Below are 21,930 nucleotides of genomic sequence, written 5' to 3'. Positions count from 1 at the left end.
GGTAGCCTCTCCCGCCTCTGTGGCAATGCTAAGGATGTCTGAACCAATGTACAGGGGCAGCTACCTATGTTGTTGGAAGGGGTGCTCAAGAAAGGCCAGGAGCTGCCCTAAGCCAGCAGTCAGACATCCCCTGAGGGCTCCCAGACTGCGAGAGGGTGCAGGGCGGGCTGAAGGATTCCTCCCCTCCCCACCCCCGAGTGCACAAATTTCGTGCAGCAGGCCTCTAGTATGTATATAAACAGAGTTGTATGTATTAAAACCGTGTATGTCATTCTTTATGAGCAATATAAGAGATCTTCCAAAGTCAGTCATTTTTATTGTGACTCTCACATTACATGCCAACTTTAGAACCTAATTACCATATAAAATGTGACATTAATATCCTCTAATCAATGAGGCAACTGCCTGTGATCCTATTTACCAAGTCTACTGGTACACTTTTTAACATGGGCATGAATTATAGTATTTGATGAATTCAAGAATATTCTATCAGTCTGCTTTCTGTTAATCCTCCTGAGGCTGCTACTGGTTGATAATTACATAGAGCTGGCAATTTATTAAGGACATTGGGACATTGTGTTTGGAATAAAGAAATGATTAAGATGCATTCAATGTGTTCTCTCTATGTTCAGAAGTCTATCAGGGCCTACATACATGGTTATAATACAACAAAATAAGTTGTATAAAAGAGATTTGTATTATAGAGTCACAGGAACCAATTTACAGAGGCAGCTACCTATGTTGTTGGAAGGGGTGTTCAAGAAAGGGCATCAAGAGTAAAGTAATGTTAAAGAAGCATCTGGAAGGCCAATGATATATGTGGAGAACAGTCCATTTCTGGCAATGTACTCAGAAGTAGGAGGAAGTCAGCAGCATGGTCCTATGTTGTATAAAGTGTGGAACATTGTTATCAGCATAGAAAAATATGAAATTAAATTATTAATTTTTGCTATTATCAAAAATGAATGCCAAGTAGCTTAAAGTTCTAACTATAAAAAAACCTAATTTTTTAAAAAATATATATAGAGATACATATTTATAGCAGCAGGGTAAGACAGTTTTTTTTCCTTTTTCATAAGAAAGATATTCTTGAATAGAACAAGAAACGCACAACCCATAAAGATAAAGACCAATTGATTTGACATAGTAACATTATAAATTTATGTGTGGTAAATATATAAGCGTGGCCAAGATGAAGCAATCTCACTACAGCCTATTTCCCTCACTGATTATAACTAAACGTTTAGAAAAATCAATGTGAGGATTCAGAAAAGTAAACAAAAACAAGTGAATTGTGGAGGTAATAAAAACTTAGAGACTTAAAGCAGAATAAAGACATATTCTAATGAAGATAATTTCTTGACCTGCTACAAATAAATGCTAAAGGAGGTTCTTTCAGGATGAAGCGAATGATAGTGAAAGGGGACTTAAAACTCCAGGAATGAAGAAGAGCCATAGAAATGGTAAGCCATGGGTAACAAAAAAGATTATTTTTCTCCACTAAAGTTGTCTAAAACATGCATGACTGTTGAGAGCAAAGTTTTAATATTGTCTGGGAGAATATATTCAATGTATGTAGATGTAATATATGTGACAACTATAGAGTAAAAGTCAATAATGCAGGTTAAATGGAACAAATTACATTTAATAAGAGTTTGGTGATTGCAGCACCACAGACTCAAGCACATGTGGTTTGGATGCACATACTTTAGCAGAAGTCAATGGTAAACCATTGCTTCATTTTCTTCTCTTATTCTGTTTATTTTCTGCTTTACTTTGAATACCCTATAATGAGAGAGTCCAAAACGAAATATGAGATCATGCTGAAAGATGAGACTCCCAGGTCAGACAGCACTCAAACAGTTACCAGGGAAGAGCAGAGAACAAGTATGAATAGCATGGTTGCCAATGATGCAACTAGACCTAAGCCAGAAGGACATTTAGTGCCTGATGTGCATGAAGGCAAAAGGAAAGGGTGATGCTGCACAACACATACAATCAGAGCGTGGAACACAAGAAGCATGAACCAAGTACACTGAAAATGCAAGGCAAGAAATGGGGCATCTAACAATTGCAATGCTTGGTGGTAGCAATGGACTGAAGTAGGACATTTCCCAGTCAGGCAACTATAAAGTCTTCTATTCTGGAATGACAAACTCAGATGAAACAGAATCATTTTAATACTGAGGAAAGATGTAGCACAGGCAGTTAGGGGGTATAGCATAAGGTCTGACTGAATAATATCAAGCAGACTTCTAGAAAAACCTGTTAACATAACTATCATTCAAGTCAGCTCCAAGTACAGAGGCCGAAGAAGACAAAATTGAAAGCTTTCACACAAGTATCCAAAAAGAAATTGATTGTACATCTAAACAAGATATGCTGATAATTATAGGTGACTGGAATGCAAAAGTAAGAAGTAAAGCAGAATCAAATGTCAATGGAAAATTGGGACTATGAATCAGGGATGAAGCAGGGGATTGTCCATCTTCAAACAACCAGATGACTATATACATGGGCATCTCCAGAAAGCCACTACAGAAATCAAATAGACTATATGATTGGAAGCAGAAGATGGAGAAGCTGTATTCTCTCTGCCAAAACAAGACCAGGAGCAGATGGTGGTATTGACCATGAATTGTTAATATCAAACATGAGAGTGAAGCTGAAGAAGAGCATCACCAAAATAATTATAGTGCCAAAATATAATGTAGATAACATACCTGATGGATTTAAAGTCCACATAAAAACAGACTTGCACTGTTAAACTTAAGTGACCAAAACTAGAACTGTGGACTGAAACTAGAAAGGGAAGAATGCAAAAAGACAACATCAAAAGTAAAAAGGAAAGAACAAATCAATATGGATGACAGAAGAAACACTGAATATTGTCAATGGCAGGTGAGAGGCAAAAGTAAGTGGTAGTTCAAGTAGGGTTTTGCTCCTGAATACAATTTTTCAATGACTGTCATGGATAGATAAAAAAGAACAATACAACAAAAACAACCAAGAGATCCCTACCAGAAGATTCAGGAAAATAATAGGGAAATTCAACCTGGAATAGGAATGCTGAATGAAGGAAGCACATTATTTAGTGAGGAGAAAATAAAGGAAAAGTGGAAAGAGAATACTGAAGGTTTATACAGAAGAGACAAAAGGATGACAGACACCTTTGAAAATCACTAGAGGAAGAACCTGCAATTCTAGAAAGTGAAGGGAAAGTGGTCCTGAAAGTGTTGGAAAGAAATAAATCACCAGTGGCAGATGGGATACCAATATATTTATTTCAAGCCACAGAGACTGAGTCTGTCACAATTCTAACAAGATTATGTCAACAAATATGGAAACAAAACAATGGGCTACAGGCTGGATGCATTTCATTTACATCTCAGTTTTTAAGAAAGGAGATGTCGAGGAGTGCAGTAACTATCACACCAGTTCTAATATTCCACACAAATAAAGAGGATGTTTAAGCTGGATTCTAATTGTGAATATTCACTGGATACTGGCGTGCTCCAAAGAATTTCAGAAGGTTGGTCTTCTTTTCATAGACTACAGTAAAGCCTTTGACTTCATGAATCATGAAAAGCTTGGGTTGCTCTGAAAGAAATGGGCGTGCCTCAGTACTGCACTGTCCTGATGCATGGGAAGGAAGCCACTGTCAGGACAGGATACGAAAAGACTGAATGGTTTCCCATAGGCAAAGGTATCAGACAAGGATGCATTTTATCTCCCTATTTTTTCAATCTGTATGCAGAGTATAGCATTTCAAAAAAGACTAGACTCAAGGGAAAAAGTGAGAATTGGTAGAAGAAATACCAATAACTTAAGATATGCAGATGACACCATCTTATTAGCAGAAAGTAGCAATGATTTGAAATGACTTCTGATGAATATAAAAAAAAAAGTGTGAAAGCAGGACTCTATTTGAACATCACAAAGATAAAAAATATCATGACTATAGAAGAAATACACATCTTTAACATAGACAATGATACTGAAATTGTTAAAGATTTTGCTTACCTTGGTTCAGTCATCAATTCAAATGGTGACTGCAGCCAAAAAATCAAGAAAAGACAGAGACTTGGAAGAATGGCAATGGAAGAATTGGGAAAGATCTCCAAGAGTAAAGATGTGTCATTGGAGACCAAGGCTAAGGTCATTCACACCCTCATGTTGCCAATTGCTATGTATGGGTGTGAAAGTTGGACAGTGGAGAAAGCTGATAGGGAAAAAAAAAAAAAGATTCATTTGAAATATGGTGTTGGAGGAGAGCTCTACTGAAACCCTGGACCACCAGAAAGATAAGCAAGTGGGTCCTAGAGAAAATTAAGCCTGAGACATCACTGGAGGCAAAAATGACAAGCTTTAAAAGTGTAATGGAGAGTTATACACTACGTTCAGGATGTGATTCAACTCGGTGTGGCAGGCAGGGATGAGATCAGGACCTGGATATATATTTCTCTAAAATATGGTGCCAAAACAAATATGGTAAAATGATAAGATGTATTCAAGTTGGTTGTTTTACTAGTCACTGTTAGTTTTTCCTAAGTTTATAATCTGTATAATAAAAGCCCAGCAACCGTTATCGTGGAATGACCAGAATGACCGGTTACTATGACATGCACTGACCATCAGGGGGCAGACGCTCAACACAGGAGCTCCCCCCCGGTGGTCAGTGTGCTCCCACAGCAGGAGCGCCTCTTAACCAGAAGCCAGACTCACGGCTGGCAAGTGCAGGGGTGGTGGTGGGAGCCTCTCCTGCCTTAGCGGCAGTGCTAAGGAATGACTAGGCAAGAGGTAAGGAGCAAGCAGGCGGGCAGTTAGGAGTGAGCAGGCGGGCGTTTAGGAGTGAGGGGTCCCAGATTGTGAGAGGGTGCAGGCCAGGCTGAGGCCCCCCCCAACCCCAGCACGAATTTTGTGCATCGGGCCTCTAGTATTCCATAACAAAGTATTTTTGAAAATTGCACATATGACATATATACTTTAGCAAAATCCCAGATAAATGTTGGGTCCTGCTGATTCAATATAACCTCCTACACATTTAGGTAGTATCTTTCTATTAGAGTCAGAATTGATGTTCAGAATATTGACCTTGAAAAAAGGAATCCTACCGAATAATAGACAAATATGCAAATTGACCGTACCTTCACTATGCCCGTGATTGGCCAGGAGGCACGGGGGGCGGGACTTGGGGTGGCCAGGGTGGCTGATTGGGCCGGCGGGATGCTGAGCTTGCGTCGCCAGCGGCGGCTTGAGCTCAGCGTCTGTGCCATGGCTGTGCTGCGGCACAGAAGGGGCCTCTGGGGCAGCGAGCTCACATCCCACCGCGGACCATCAAAAGCGGGGGAGCTGGGTGCCTGTCCGCTCAGGCACCAGGCCTTTCAGAAGCCTCTGGCGGGGTGGAGGCTTCTGAAAGGCCTGGTGCACCAGCGGACAGGCACCCAGCTCCCTGCGATCAAAAGCAAAAGTGTGGGAGCTGGGTGCCTGTCCACTCAGGCACCCGTCCTTTCAGAAGCCTTTGCCATGCCAGAGTCTTCTGAAAGGCCTGGTGCACCAGCGGACAGGCACCCAGCTCCCCGCAATCGAAAGCGAAAGCATGGGAGGCTTCTGAAAGGCCTGGTCCATCAGCGATTAAAAGCAAAAGCGTGGGAGCTGGGTGCCTGTCCGCTCAGGCACCAGGCCTTTCAGAAGCCTTTGCCATGCCGGAGGCTTCTGAAAGGCCTGGTGCACCAGTGGACAGGCACCCAGCTTCCCCGCGATCGAAAGCAAAAGCGTGGGAGCTGGGTGCCTGTCCGCTCAGGCACCAGGCCTTTCAGAAGCCTTTGCCACGCCAGAGGCTTCTGAAAGGCCTGGTGCACCAGCGGACAGATAACCAGCTCCCCTGTGATCGAAAGCGAAAGCGTGTAGGGGACCCTACATGTGCATGATTCAATCATGCACTGGGCCTCTTGTATTATAATAGTGGCAAACCCTTTTTCAGCATTTATTATATTGCAGGCAGCATGCTTGACATGTTACATATATTCTCTCTAATAAATCTGAAAAATAATTACTACTTTCTATACTCACATGTTAAATAATAGAATGGGATTCATACCTAGGTCTTTTGTTCCTTTTATTTAAAAAAATTTAACTGAATTAATATTGAAATTCTTAAGTTAACCAGAATTTATAGTTAATCACATTTGCTCAGTTGCATTGTTACTTGCTTCCTTATGAAATAGTGTTGGCTAATTGCAGATTTCCCATCTGGAAGGTAAGCATGCAGAGATTTCAAAGATCTTTCCTCTTCTTAAAACATACCACAATTCTCATTTTTCATTATTTTAATATTTCTTAAAATTGAGTTATCTTCATTGATAATAGTCAGTGTCTTCACTAAGAAAACTATGCACTTGAATACATTTAAGACATATGTATGGTGTGACTTTTATGAAGGAAAAATGCAAAATATAGGATTTGGTTTTGTTGTCCTTTTTTCTTCTAACTTTTATATATCTATACAGGATATGTCCTTTCTCTGTTGAAAAGCTGCCATTTATCTCATACCATCAAATTAATTTCACTGCTTTCATCTCTTGCACATAATATGGAAGTCATGAGCGGTGCATACTGATTCCTAGGAACTTCAGCTGTGTGAAAGAGCATCTATGCTAGATCTTCATCTGTTTGTAGCTTCTGAATGAAATACATGTATATTTCCTTTGAAATGGTTATCTATTTTTTTTCCTACCATAGGCTTTAGAGCTATCCCTTAAGGATTAAACTAAATGTCTAGATTTAGTTATTTTATGTAACACATTTTCTTTCCCATGCCACAGTATATTTCAAAGCAGGTCTATGTCACAAATAAAATGAATATAGAAAAAAGACACTGGGTTTATTTAGTACCCTGCATCTGTTCATTTTGTTAATATGTGACATTACAAAAAGGTTTCTTTGATCTTTCAGTAAAACAAACCACATAATTTGTTTCTTGATGTGGATCAATGGCATATTGATTATGTTATGGCATTCATTGGCAGCTGTTTCTGGAGTGGGTGAGATATATACTAAGCTCTCAGGTGCTGCATTGCCACTATTTTAACAGACACCATCAATGCTTTCTTACAATGAACATTTGAATCTGACAGATATTAATAAAAATGTTTATGCTCTTTAAAAATACAAAAATATATAAAAAAGGCTTGGCAAGAAATATGATAAATACCCATAGTGAAAATCAAAGATCATAAACCACACAATATTACTGTGGAGAGCAGACAGCTGAGAGGAATAAAATGGCATGCAGTGAAAGTTGGTAAAGTTAAAATGAGAATGTAAATACAAATAAACTGTGCTCAAACAGAAAAAGAAAACATCTCATTTTTCAATGTCAAGTGTGGACCCCTAACCAGATGTGCAACCAGCAATTTTACGCCAAGGGCAAGCACTAAACATTTATTTTATCCAACCCTGTCTGGCACCCTCCTGTCTTCAGGACACCCCTCCTGTGCTGCTCATGCTTTTGCGCTATTTATAATCCATGGGCTTCCTGTGTCAAGTTACCTGGCCTTTTGCGTCAGCAGAGGATTGCAATCACAGCAAAAAATGCTAAGAAGTCATTCGGGGTTGGAGGATGTTCTCAGTATTTCACTCACTGCTGAGTCTCCAGCCACTGAGTTATTTCTAAGGGCTTGCATCATGCCAAATGGCACCAAACTTTTTTAAAAGTGATTTTACATCTCATAAAATGTCAGGTAGGTAAATATCATATTATTTTTACAAACGTTGGTTGCTGCATTCTAAAACCAATGTGAAGTGGCTTCTGTAACTTATGAAATTCTAAATTTGATACTGGATGTGCCACAAAGCCCACCTCCAGGGCTAGTATGTGGAATTCCATGACATCACACATGCATTGCTGGTTTTATTCATGCTGAGTGCTTTGGAAGGTCATGAGTATTTTATCTCAGTTCACAGCATGGACCTACCAACCTATATAAGGAGCATAAATGAACTCAGCCACATTCACGAGACAGCTAATGTCTCAGTTTGCACTATTTTCAAATATTTTAAGTAAAATTAATTTTTACTACTTTTATGTAAATCCATGATATTTTGCTAAATAATAAAATTAATAAAAATCATGATGCAAATGAATATCAACTATATTTTTAATATTTAGTACCATGAGGGAAGAGTATCAAATTAGTGTCCGTTAACATTCTTATTTGCAAGCAATGAAAACTAACTCTAAACATCTTACCAGTTAAAAGTTATATTGGAAGGGAAAAGAATGACATGAAGTTAGGAAGATCTCACAAATTGGACAAAGCTGGATGCAGTGGCTGGCAGTAGACATACATTGACCAACATCTGCTGCCACTGGAGGGAGCCGCCACTGCCAGATGTGACCCCCATGGTGACATCTATTCTGTCCTTTCCATTTTATGTCTCTCACTCCATAATCCATGGTTAATAGAGGGACTGAGCCCTTCTCACATGTATTTGTCTAGCTGTCAAAGGAGAGAGAAAAAGGGAGTCTCCCCCTTAACATTTCACTGTGGTACGTGAGAAACTTATGACTGGCAGCTAAAAATAACAAATCATCAATGTCTACTACAGCTGCTTAGATTTTGTCTTGAGCCAAACATTCTTCAAATTTTATGAAAAAGTTGAATTACTCCTGCATTCCTTTAGTAGGTTATAGTAAGTTCATTTTCAGAAACAGGACTTATGATGCTGACATCCATTCAAACTGTAGACTCTGAATCTTCCCTATAATCTTGGGCAAATTACTAAATCTATTTCCTGCTTTCTTTATCTACAATAATGCCCATATGTTTTATCTTCCTTAAAAATATTTTATTAAAATCACTGATGATGCTAATTAAAATATAGACATCCTTAAAGAGGAAAGGATCAATATTTTAGTCAACATTTAATTTTGCTGCTATATGTCTAATCAGTCCAGCTGACTTTATAGAATTTCTATATAATTGCATTCAGAGAAAATCTAAAATATAATATGCCTATATGTGTCCATATGTCCTCTATAAATGTGACACAAGAGGCATTGATGCTGAAAGACGTGTGGCCATTAAATGCATAGTTTCATATAACTTGTGTAGCTTTTCAACAGTGAGGAATGAAAATACCCATACTCTTACATGGAATAAAATGACCCTGGTTTTCCATTTCCTTGAGGAAAAAAAAAATGCGTTATGAGATAACTGGAGGCTGACATATTTGCATTTGAAAACAAGCCTCCATTGAAAACTAGGAATGGGAAATTATTCCTGGTGACCTTTCCCATCTCTCTTTGCTTCTTGGCCAAGTCCATAAAGATCAGAGGAAAAGTTACAGAGATGCCTATGTTAAGAACCTTCTTTTAATATTAACCTTTCCTCTATGCACCACATTGTAGTGGGAGTCCTGGGAAGGGTGACATTGTGCTCTCATGAACAGGAGTCGACCCTGTAATAAAAATCAAACCAGTGTTCACAACAAGCAGGGCCCTCTGTGAATTACCTTAGATAAAGCATCTGTAACGCTTACAACGTAAAGCAAGTGCTTTCTAAGGAACAGAGGGGAGATTAGAACAATCTAGTATTGCAACCAATTAGCATTTTCTTTCAATTTCAGTGTAAATGATTTGAGCAGATTACCTCCTGTGAGATTTATTTTTAAGATTAAAAATATTGATTTTTCACACTACCTCATCAGTGTTATTTAGAAAAGTCTCATCTGATAATAAGGCCATGCCTACATTATGCCAAATATTCAGATGCAAGTTGATCATTAGCTGGATAGTTGATTTCATGAAAACATCTGAATACTTGACTGAGATTTTCAAAGAATTTTACACAGATATTTGCAATAATAAAAGTTGTAACAGTAACTTCATCTGAAATAAGAATTCTGTTGTTACACATTGAATATGTTGATAAAAGAAGTCTGATATATTGTTGTTTGTATATCTCTTTGAATGCAAAGTGGTATCTTTTTGAAGATAATTACTGAAAACAGTATTTTAAAATTCAACATAGCAAAACACCAAACTATATGATATAAATCCTTCTTCTTTCTAAAAACACTAGTGGTTATTTTTTTTCTTGAAGTGATAATCTTGATTTTGGTAAACTTTCTAAGGCCAAGCACATTAAGCATATATGGGAAATCACTGAAACACAATGTTGTACACTGCCACCTCATTTTGATTTTACTGAGCTCTGATCACACATCATATTTTAATTTAATTTCGATTACATGGAATCTGGAAGAAGTAACTGAGATATTATGGCATGTCACAAATCACAGGTGCTTCATGTATTTTATTTCCATGTGTTGTCACTTAAAGTACCTTTTTTTCAGCTGAGGTCAAATGTGGAAAACTTATTCACATAATTCAGTACATTTAATATCATCTTCCCCTGACAGTCATTTTAAAATACCATAACATAAAATATATCTACAGTATTCCATTTTAAATCCATTTATTAATTCTTATTTATATGGGACACATTATTATTTTTCAAACCCGCAGAAAATTGAAGTCAACTGAGATAGAGGAGACAGAAGAATGTTGAGCTGGAGAAACTTAGGATGGAGATGGGAGTAGCTCCCCTCTATAGTCCAGTAAAAATATGTTCCTGGTCATACTTAATTAATTTCTTGTCATAACTTAATTGTTATCATGGCATCTATGAATATCTGGGGGTCATTACCTGAGTGGTGTGACTCTCTCTATGTCTCTGAAATGTTGAGGTCGCTGTCCCACTCACAGACAACCTGGAGAATCCCTCTTCTTCAGGTAAACCTATGGAAGTCAACACAAAGTAGTTAAGTTGTGTCCTTTCTCTGAATAAAATGAGTTGTGTACTTACTGTAGTAAACTAAAATTGTTATATTTTATAGATTGAAATAATCATCAGTTAAATACTAATTGAATAATAAAATTGTTATAAGAAAATATGGAAAAGCAAAGTGTTGCTGCATTTCCATTTAATACAAGAAAACATACACTAGCAAAAGAGATAAAATGATAATGAAGAAATATGTTATCATAGCACAAAAGTGAGCAAAATTCAGCAAAGAAGTGTTGGAGGGGAGAAGGGAAACCTTTCTACAAACTGAAAATTGTTTGATGGGGGAAAGAGAAGTATATGGACAATGGAAAGTAGGTGAGTTCCTTGAGTTGATACAGGAAACATAGTTTGTATTTCATTTGTGGGGTAGCAGGGATGCAAAGAAGGGATTAGAAGACATATAAGACACAACCAAGTATCAGATGAATTCTATAGATGGTAGTTTATTTTACATACAAATGGAGGGAAGAGATTGAGTGAAATTCTATAAGAAAAAGGTCAGGGTAGCTGCCCATCCATAACAGACCAAATTGTAACCACCTATATAGAATGAAGGGTGGATTTGAGAAAATTAACACCCTCCCTCCAAGTACTATAGAAGTACCTATGTGGCACTAAAGAATTTTATTAATTATACCTTATTACAGAAGCATAACTGCTGACACTTTGGGCGATATAATTCTCTGCTGTGGTGTTGTCCTGTGCATCATGGGATTTTAGCAGCATCCCTGTTTCTACCTAAATGCCAGTAGTACCTCCCAGTATGACAACCAAAAATGTCCCCAGAAATTGCCAAACATCCCCTGGGAAGCAAAATCATCCCTGGCTGAGAACCATCCTGAAAGAGGGATCAATATAATCACAAGTGACTTATTAATGAAAATGAATAGATTAAAAAAATAACTACCCAATGGAATGAGTTCAACCCAAAGAACTTCAAATTCTGAAGTGATTGCTGAAAATCATGATTCATCAGTATGGTGTAATGGATTAAACATATACATGATTCCTACACTGAAATCATGATTCATCAGTATGGTGTAATGGATTAAACATATACATGATTCCTACATTAAAATCATTAGAAAATCAAGGCATACTTTTTCCAATTTCAGCAGAGAGTTAGTTGCTCAGGAAAGTCCACAAAATCCTATCATCACATAGCAAAGCTTCCCAATTGATCTTTCTGTTATGTATACAAATACTCTGAATGCAAAGGTTAGCTTTGTTGAGACTCAGCAGACTAGGGCCAACACCTGAAAACTGACACACCTATGGATGGGGGGTCATGCGCTGGAGACTGGGTCCCACCATATGTAATAGCAATGTCTTCAGTTGACTAGGGAAATACTATAGTAGAGACCATGGTAGCAGGTGTGGGAAAACAGTGTTAGAGTGAGCTGAAATCTAAATAGGGGGAAGGGAGCATGGAAATCTAAGTCAGGGCATGAGTTGAAATTTCAGGCAACTAGATCAGCAGACAATTGGAAATATGCCCAGGGAGCAGGGCACATCAAAGGATTTGGGACTCATGTGAAGGAGGGTGTCAAAGGTGAGGGCACAAAGGGCAGATTGACATGCAAGACAGATGTCTCCTGAGAGAACATGGTTCACTGGATGTCTTACTGAAACCAGGAATCTAAGTCAGGAGAAGAAAATTGTAACCTGTTTTTCAAAACTAAATTATAAGTTAGAAGTTTACTCTATGAATCAAAGCAGAAACTGTTTATTGAGGATATACACTCAGAGCCAAACCCATAGCATAATGTTTTATATAGTATCAATTAAATCAAGTTAAGAAATATTTATGACTAGAGGCCCAGTGCACGAAATTCATGCAGGGGGGTGGGGGTCCCTCAGCCTAGCCTGCACCCTCTCCAATCTGGGACCCCTCGAGATTCGACTGCCCGTTTACAGGGATCGGGCCATAAGGGTGTGGATCCCCACTGGGGTAACTGGCCAGCCTGGGTGAGGGCTGATGGCTGTTTGCAGGCTGGCCAAGCCCCCCAGCAGGGACCCTCACCCCATGGGGGTGTGGCCAACCTGAGTAAGGGATTTTTTTTCTTTTTTTCAGTGCCTCCTTGAGCAGAGGCCAGGGCCCGCTGGAGGCAGGTATCTGGGATTTATTTATCTTCTATAATTGAAACTTTGTAGCCTTGAACAGAGGCCAGGGCCCACCAGGGCGGGTGGGAAGCTTAACTTCCTCCATCGCTGGGGGCAACCCAAGCCTCCTGCTCACTCCAGCTCCATGGCGGCCACCATCTTAGTTGGGTTAATTTGCATACTCGCTCCTGATTGGCTGGTGGGTGTAGCAGAGTGATGGTTAATTTGAATGTTTCTCTTTTATTAGTGTAGATAAGCCTCTGAATAAGGCACTGGAAAATACAATGAAGAATAAAGAAACACCTCTACTCTTGAAGAGCTCAAATTTAACAGGAAAGACCCTAAGCCAGGCTACATAACAGAATGACTTAAGAGTTAAGTAGGAGTACAGGTAACTCTGAGCAGAATCTTGGGGAAAGCAGGGATTAATTCTAACTAAAGGGATTAGAGGAAACATGGTGGTGGAGATACCAAAAGATCTGGCCTTCTAGGATGAGAAGGATTTTGAATGGTGGAGAGGGTTGAGCAAAACAAGTGAGATAAAGCAATAAAATATGAGAAGACTGATCCACATCTGGGGGAGTGGTCTGTAAGAACTGCATATAATATTGAATGTCAACTGTAATAAAAAAAATAAGAAAGCATGCATGAGAGTATGGCCAGAAGAGGAACCTGGAGGATGTGTTGGAAGGAAGAGCAGGTCAGATATTAAAGTTACATAACATTTCACAGAAATTTGATAGTATTTTATCAGTAAAGGGTAGAACTGCAGATTTCTCAGAGGGGATGTGACACCATTTTACCTAAGTGTTAAGTTAAAAGGCATTTCTTACCTGTTGACTAAAGAAATCCTTGACCTCAGAACCTGTGGCAGTTAACAGGACAGGGACAATGGTTTCAGTTTGAGCAAGGTGCATATGTGGGAACAAAGAGCCAGGTGATGACACAGGGTGAGTGAGGGAGAAGGGAGGGTGAATGGTCTCCTCCTGATAAAGGAGGAGTGAGGAGGGTATAAGGAATGAGTAGTGTGGAGTGGAGGAAATCCTTGACACTTGTAACACATAGAAACTCATGGCTAATATACTAAGCGAGTGTGAACTATAAAAAGTAAAGTAATAGTTGGGAAGTATTGAGGTGTAAAGGAGGTTAGAGGGCAGGACTTTTTCTTTTAAACCAACATAATATTTTATGTTGCTGCAATATTGAAAGTAGTACTTCTTTAAGGCAAATTATCCAAAAAATGACACCAAAGGCACAAACAATGAAGGGGAAAAAAAAAGGATGAATGCTTTCATTTAAACATTAACAATAAATGTGTTAAAATATAAAATAAATGCAAATTAAAAAGAACAATACAATATAGAACATTCAAATACACTAAATAAAAGGCTTGATTTTTCTTAAAGCATCCTACAAGTCAAAATAAATGTCCTATCCTCATATTTTAAAATAAAGAATTTTAAAATTTGAGGTAAAGAATCTGTATAGAAAATTTAAGTGAATATACATGACCACTAAATAATAAACATGTTCATTTTCATTAAGTATGCAAAGAAATGCATATAAGACTACAGTAACTTTACCCATTTTACGTATCAAGATAGCAAATATTTCAAAACTTTTTATTACATAATATTCACAAACCTGTAAAAGGGAGGAGAATATGTAGTGAAATTCCATTTATTCATCACCATGCTTTGGAATTTTCATTATTTTAATCTTGTTTCATCTACTCATTATCTTTTTAGAAAATATTTCCAGAAATTTAAAAATTTTCCAAAATCATTTCATATGTAAATTCTTGAGCATGTGTCCCTAACTGATAAGGATAGTTAGTTGTGTGTGTGTGTGTGTGTGTGTGTGTGTGTGTGTGTGTGTGTGTGTTTTATTCTGACATTGCGAGGATTTCCTCATGCAGCTAAGAACACAGTATGCATAGGCTCCAGAAAAGCCCCAAAGTCTTGGGGGCAGCAAATTCAACTGTGTGTTCCCACAGGGCTGCGATGCCAGTGTTGGGTGGGCGGGGGTGGGCATTTAAGGTTAACCTGGAGCCACCTATTTGTTGACTTCCATTGCTAGGTAGGTTTCCACCCCAGAAAGATTGCTCGCACACATTTAAGAACTTGCTCTGGTTGCCTCACAGCCACAACCTTTTCCCCAGCGCAGGCTCTCAGATGATATTTTTTCAGTTTAAACAGTGCTATGCCCCTTCTTCAACATATTTTTTTCTATAGCAGCAACAGTGTGCCTCAAAGTGCTAAGCATGTCTGTTCAATATGAAACCTTCACTTTAAAAAGCCACACATGCCTGGCCGGCATGGCTCAGTGGTTGAGCATTGACCTATGAACCAGGTCACGGCTCAATTTTTGGTCAGGGCACATGCCTAGGTTGTGGCTTGACTCCAGTGTGGGGGCATGCAGGTGGCAGGCAATCAATGATTCTCTCTCACATTTGATGTTTCTATCTCTCCCTCTCCTTCCTCTCTGAAATCAATCAATAATGAAAAATCAATAAAAAACCACACTTGTCCAAAATATAGAAGAGCTAAGGTCTTCTGAAACTCTACTCATCCTATTTACCTGCCCTCGAAATATCCAGCTCTTCTGTTCCAAAAAAGCATGCTCAGGCTTGGGGGAAGGCATTCCCCACACACTGATGTGAACCTTATAGATACCAACACTCCACAAAACGTACTGCCCTTCACTGGAGCTTGGCAGAGGGGCAGTTAGGAAGTCATCAGCCTCAATCCAGATGGGGATCTGTTCTCTCTCACCTCCTGTAGTGAGTGCTGCTCAGAGCTTTGTAGGATGCTCAGGGGGAATGTCTTTTAGGATGTTCTTATCAGTTATGATGTGGATTCAGACTGGGACAGACTGTAAAGGGTGGTTGTGACACTGCATTTTATATGCTCTACCAGTTAGAATCTTCTAGTCAAATTCCCTGTCATTCCACAGGAACCCAAGATTGTTTAGTCAACAGGAATAGGATTTATTTATTTATTTTTAAAATATATTTTATTGATTTTTTACAGAGAGGAAGAGAGAAGGATAGAGAGTTAGAAACATCGATCAGCTGCCTCCTGCATACCCCCCACTGGGGATGTGCCCGCAACCAAGGTACATGCCCTTGACCGGAATCGAACCCGGGACCCTTGAGTCCGCAGGCCGACGCTCTATCCACTGAGCCAAACCGGTTTCGGCAGGATTTAGATTCTCTTTTTATGTCTTTCCTGATCTATGACTTCATTCCTTCCTTGATTTCTATGAAATTAGACATCTGTGCTCTCCTATCTCTTCAACCACCTATTCTGTACCTTCATGTTTGCCCTTCTCAAGGTATATTTCTCAAAGTTTGGCACTCTGCGTGGCTTTGTGGTTAGATACTCTTTTTTTTCTCATTTCTCTTTATACTTTTTCCTCACAGGCTATCAACCATCCCCATTTCTCAAGCTTCCTTCAAAATTTGCCTTTCCTATCTTTCCATCCTCACCTAAACTCTAAAACTATAATCATTGTTTCCATAAGAATTATCTATAGCCAGAAGTCCTTCTTATCTCTTGAACTCCAAATCCTACCCACAGAATTAGTGTCCTCTTAGAACTTCCTTTTTTTCTGTTAAAGAGTCCACTATTCTCTATCTTTAGTCAAGTTCTTGTAGTGGTCCTTCACTCCTTTTTTATTTTATCTTATACCAATACCTTCTCTAACACTCTTGCTGGGTGTACACAGCCTGCAAAGGCTCAAGTGGAAGAACACAAAATTGGTACTCTCAGCTTAAAGTTCTTGTTCCATTGTTTACTCTGAATAATACAATCAGGTAAATTTCTCCAAAATAGCAGACAGTGCCCCCGCCAAACAAGAACAACCCTTTCAGAGTCACTCTTCAATGCCCTATACATTCTTAACACCTTTCCCCCCTGTCTTATTGACTTACCTATTATACATTCTTAACACCTTTTTCCCCTGTCTTATTGACTTACCTATTCTATCAAAGCAACCCATTCTCATCCCAGCCAAAAGACATGGTGTGGTAAATGTTCTTCAATGAAAAGTGTTCCCTTCTTTCTAGTTTGAATACTATTTATTTTGAAAATCCCAGCCTTTACCATGAAATGCCCTTAATTATCCCAGCCCATAACAATCTCCTCTTCTATGTGGAGGCAATAGAAAACCATTATTTACATATTCATTTGACACTTGTCACTGGCTGCCCTATTTTGTGATCTCTCTTGATATGTAATGTCAACCTTTTATGTATTTTCTTCATTTTACATATGTGCTCACAAAGAGCACATCTCGAGTTGCTTAGAATTCCTATCACTCCCCATGCATAGCAAAATGCTTGCATGCAATGGGTGGTTATAAATGCTTTGATTGACTGATGTGCATCTGTCTTTCACTAGGCTTCCTCCTGACATTCTGCCCTTTATATTAGTTTGAATCCTCCAACCTAGGGATAAAACAACCTTCCCTTGAACTCCATCTACATATCCTGACTCCCATTCATCCCAGAGGCTCCAAACAGTGATATCTGTCATTGCCCTACATACCAGTATAAGCCATGAAAATGATATGCCTTTGTACACATGAGTGTATGTGGGTCTATGTGTAAATAAATCATAAGTCAAAGATTCTAGCAGTATAGCCTTTATGTTCTTGAAAAAATTAATTCCTGCTTTGCACTGACTTTATTTTATACATACATTTTTTATCTTTCTTGGGTAAATTCTCAGGGGTCTTCTAGCTCTAAAATATCTAAGTTTTTATGATAGCCATGTATAGGTAATATTTACTGGGCACTAACTTTGTGCTAGTCTCATCATACTAAGTACTCATAACAATCCTATGAGGCAATCCTTTGGTTATCCCCAGTTTTCAAATGAGAAAAGTGCGAACTGGAGAGGTTAAATAATTTTCTCATGGTCACAGGGTTAGTAAGCATCAGAACTGGGGTCCAGGCAAAGAGGAAGAATGCAACACTGCTAAGAAACTAAAGTTGGCCACACCAATTTCGTGTTCTTCCACTTGACCCTTTGCAGACTTTGTACACACACCCAGCAAGGTAGTGAGAGTGTATTGGCAGGAGTGAAGGATGACCCAAGAACATAAAACCAATGATGGGCAAAGAGTATACTCCTTAACAGGAAAAAGGAAACTAAGCTTCAGCATTTCAATCCAGCCTTTTTCAACTCTGACTTCCCAACCACAGTGGAGGAAATTTAATTAAATAAAATCCAAATTAGAAATTATTTTATATGACTACAAAAGATTTTTAACTAAATGCCCGAGGAGCTTGCTTTCTTCGCAAAGCTACCTTCTGTTGCTCAAAATAGATAACTGCACAATATTCCAGATTGTCAAGTGAAGGCTTGCTTCCGCTGGCAGTTAGCCTTTGAGTCAGACAACAGTAAGAGTTCCAAAGAATCTATAAATTCCCATAAACAAAACGATGTTGTAAAAAATGTATATATGAACATATTTCAGAGGCTCCAACCAGAGGCTCTTTTGTCTTTGGTCTGGATCTATCTTGAGGCATAGCTAATGAAAGCCACACTTGATGTTCTTAGTCAGTGTGATTTACTGCTCCAGAGGCGCTAAATTCAATATGGTGCTGGAATCTATGCAAAGAATGTAGAGCCCCCGGTCCTGCAAATAGTCTGGCCCAGGCCTTCGCTATGGAAAGCCCTTTGTCACCACAGATAATTCTTGTTGTGCACTGAGGATGAGCATAGTACAAATGAAAAGCTGTAATCTTCACAGAATGATAAATGTAAAAATCAAAGATGCTAACTGTATTCTTTAATTGCCATTTTTCCTGATGTCCAGCCATAAAATGTATATTCATTGAGCAGCAAGAAAGAAAATCATACTGAGCATAAAATGTCTTAAATGGGATTTTTTTTATATCTGTGTTTCCCCACAAAAACAGACATCTTTATATTCATAATATTTTGTTTGATATAACTAAAATGTTCTAACACTAAAAACTGCTCTCTAATATAATGATAAATAACCACAAGTCCAGGGAATAATTAAGTATACAAAAAAGATCTAAGTCTGTGTTCACATCAGTAAAAGGATGGCAATTAAAGTAAGTGATAGCTATAATTACCCACACATAACTATATTTCAGCAAATGAACAAACAGATAATTATTTCTGGGAAGCAGAGGTAGCATGCAGATACTGGCATTCAAGAGAGAAATCGTTTCCTAGAAAAAATAACACCACTTCTGATTCAATTAGGACTTCAAGTTATTTTAAACATTTATTTCCATCTTGTGCCTTTATTTAGAAAGCACATTGACTGTACGTTGTGAATTATGAATCAGTACTAATAGCCACTTTAAGGACTATAATGATCATGAATATATCATGTGTTGCACATGTGTAATATCTGTTTAATTTTTATCCTACCAACGAGGAGACATTTTCTGAATCTGCCCCCTGCATGGTACTTACTGGTTCATATGTAATATGCAACATTGTTTTAGTTGATAACTGCTTACTGAGTGGCTAAGTATCCAGGGCATTGTGCCAGGAAGTTCATGGTATTCACAAAGAAGATCAAGTTAAACATATCAAGTGGCCTTGAAAAATTAAAATTCCATTTGAAATAATTTTTCTTTTTCTATGTATAACTCTAGAGATAGTCAAGTGGTTTTCTGGCTTTATTTTAAAATCTTAACCCTATAAGCATTAAGGAACAACATATGAGTCTGGGTTCCGGGGTTTGAAAGAATACTATGTTGAGGTTTAGAAGCCTGATATTCCTGGAGACATAATTTTATATTATTAATTTCAAGGAATGTATTCTACAAAAATTTCCATTTTGGTATAGAGCAGTTTTTGTTTATTCCATTGGCCTTTGGTTTTATTTTGATTTTTAGAGTAAGAATCACAGGGTTGGTTTTGTTGTTGCTGTTTTTGTATTTAAGTTTTCTAGTACCATTTCTGAAACCATAGCTTTTACATTTCAATCAAAACACGAACAAATTAAATATTTTGGTGAAATAAAGTTTTCATTTTTTTCTTTCTTTATGGTAGGATACTCATCATCTAAGGTGAGCTAGGGAGAATGTTATGAAGTGAAACTTTGGCAAAAGTAATGAGTATACGATCATCTATCTAAAATATTTGTTTATTCAGACTTGATCACTCTAATATATTTTAAATTTCTCTTTTTTGTTTAATGGCTAGTCTTAAAATACCATAAGATTGCAAGTAAACTGATATTACTTGCCTTCTTACTAGATATATACAACTTTTGTGAAATATTCTATCACATTCTTGATGTCTACTGCTGTTACTCATATTCAATTTTTATTATTTTAAGAAATTTAATTTGAATATAAGTGCATACAATGTATTTGTTATACTTACTGCCTCACAAAAGGTTATCATCAGAGATTTCAGAAAGTAATTTATTAAAGGATTATATCTCAATATTTCTATCTAGACACACACATAAATCTGAGCATTATACATTAACATAAAATGTTTTACCAAATGTCTATTTTAATCAAGCTGGAGTAATACATCATAAACACTCAGTGTTATTTTAAGGGAAGAAAATTGGGGATAATTTTAATATATAACAAAAAAGGCTTGGTTATTGTAAATCATAATAATCCCATATGATGGAATGCTATGCATCCAGTACCATTAATGGGTAGCTGTAAACAATTCAGATCTATATTTGTTGACATGGAGATAAATTACATGATATTCTTAAGGGGAGAGCAGATTATTAAAATTATATGTACAGTATAACTCAAACTTTATAAAAACAATAAAATATATTATATAGAAATGCATATATGTTCATTTGAAAAAATAAAATTTGACACAGTGGAATACTAGACATATTCCCAAATGTTACTCAAATATTTAAAGTATTTTTGGTAATAGAACTGATGGTAGTTTTTATTGTTTACTAGAGGCCTGGGGCACGAAATACGTGCACGGGGTCGGGGGAAGGTGTCCCTTAGCCCAGCCTGCACCCTCTCCAATCTGGGACCCCTTGAGGGATGTCCGACTGCCCAGTGGGATTGGTCCTAAATGGGCAGTCGGACATCCCTTTCACAATCCAGGACTGCTGGCTCCCAACTGCTCGCCTGCCTCTGCCTGATTGCTCCTAACCGCTTCTGCCTGCCAGGCTGATCACCCCTTAACCACTCCACTGCCAGCCTGATTGACGCCTACCTGCACCTAACCCCTGGCCGGCCCGATGGCCCCTAACTGCCCTCCCCTGCCGGCCTGGTCACCCCTAACTGCCTTCCCCTGCCAGTCTGGTTGCCCCTAACTGTCCTCCCCTGCAGGCCTGGTCACCCCCAACTGCCCTCCGCTGCTGGCCCAGTCACCCCTAACTGCCTCCCCTGCTGGCCTGGTTACCCCTAACTGCCCTCTCCTGCAGGCCTGCCCCCCCCCCCGACAACTGTCCTCCCCTGCAGGCCTGGTCACCCCCAACTGCCCTCCCCTGCAGGCCTGGGTCTCCCCCGCCCCCCAATTGTCCTCCTCTGCAGGCCTGGTCCCCCCACAACTGCCCTACCCTGCTGGCCTGGTCTCCCCCAAGTGCCCTCCTCTGCTGGTCTGGTCACCCCTAACTGCCCTCCCTACTGGCCTGATTGCCCACAACTGCCCTTCCCTGCAGACCTGGTCTTCCCCAACTGCCCTCCCCTGCAGGCCTGGTTCCCCCCAACTGCCCTCCCCTGCTGGCCTGGTCCACCCAACGTCCCTCCCCTGCAGGCCTGGTCCCCCCCAACTGCCCTCCCCTGCTCTCCTGGTCCCCCTCAACTGCCCTCCCCTGCAGGTCTGGTCCCCCTCAACTGCCCTCCCCTGCAGGTCTGGTCCCCCTCAACTGCCCTCCCCTGCAGGCCTGGTCCCCCCTCAACTGCCCTCCTCTGCTGGCCTGGTCACCCCTAACTGCCCTCCCCTGCTGGCCTGATCATCCACAACTGCCCTCCCCTGCAGGC

The 21,930-nt window shown here is 39.1% G+C and overlaps 1 protein-coding gene across 1 annotated transcript in view; it reads right to left on the bottom strand.

Moving 5' to 3' along the window:
* The window catches only part of MYO16 (myosin XVI), a 421,185-nt gene that overhangs the window by 20,995 nt on the left and 378,260 nt on the right, over nt 1-21,930 (bottom strand). The window contains exon 33 of the mRNA XM_008143943.3: nt 10,713-10,804. Within this exon, the coding sequence (XP_008142165.3) occupies nt 10,713-10,804 (92 nt within the window). The remainder of the gene's footprint in view (nt 1-10,712; nt 10,805-21,930) is intronic.

The sequence above is a fragment of the Eptesicus fuscus genome, chromosome 8, assembly GCF_027574615.1.
Source record: "Eptesicus fuscus isolate TK198812 chromosome 8, DD_ASM_mEF_20220401, whole genome shotgun sequence".
Classification (NCBI taxonomy): domain Eukaryota; kingdom Metazoa; phylum Chordata; class Mammalia; order Chiroptera; family Vespertilionidae; genus Eptesicus; species Eptesicus fuscus.
This window is presented reverse-complemented; position numbering and strand designations above follow the sequence as displayed.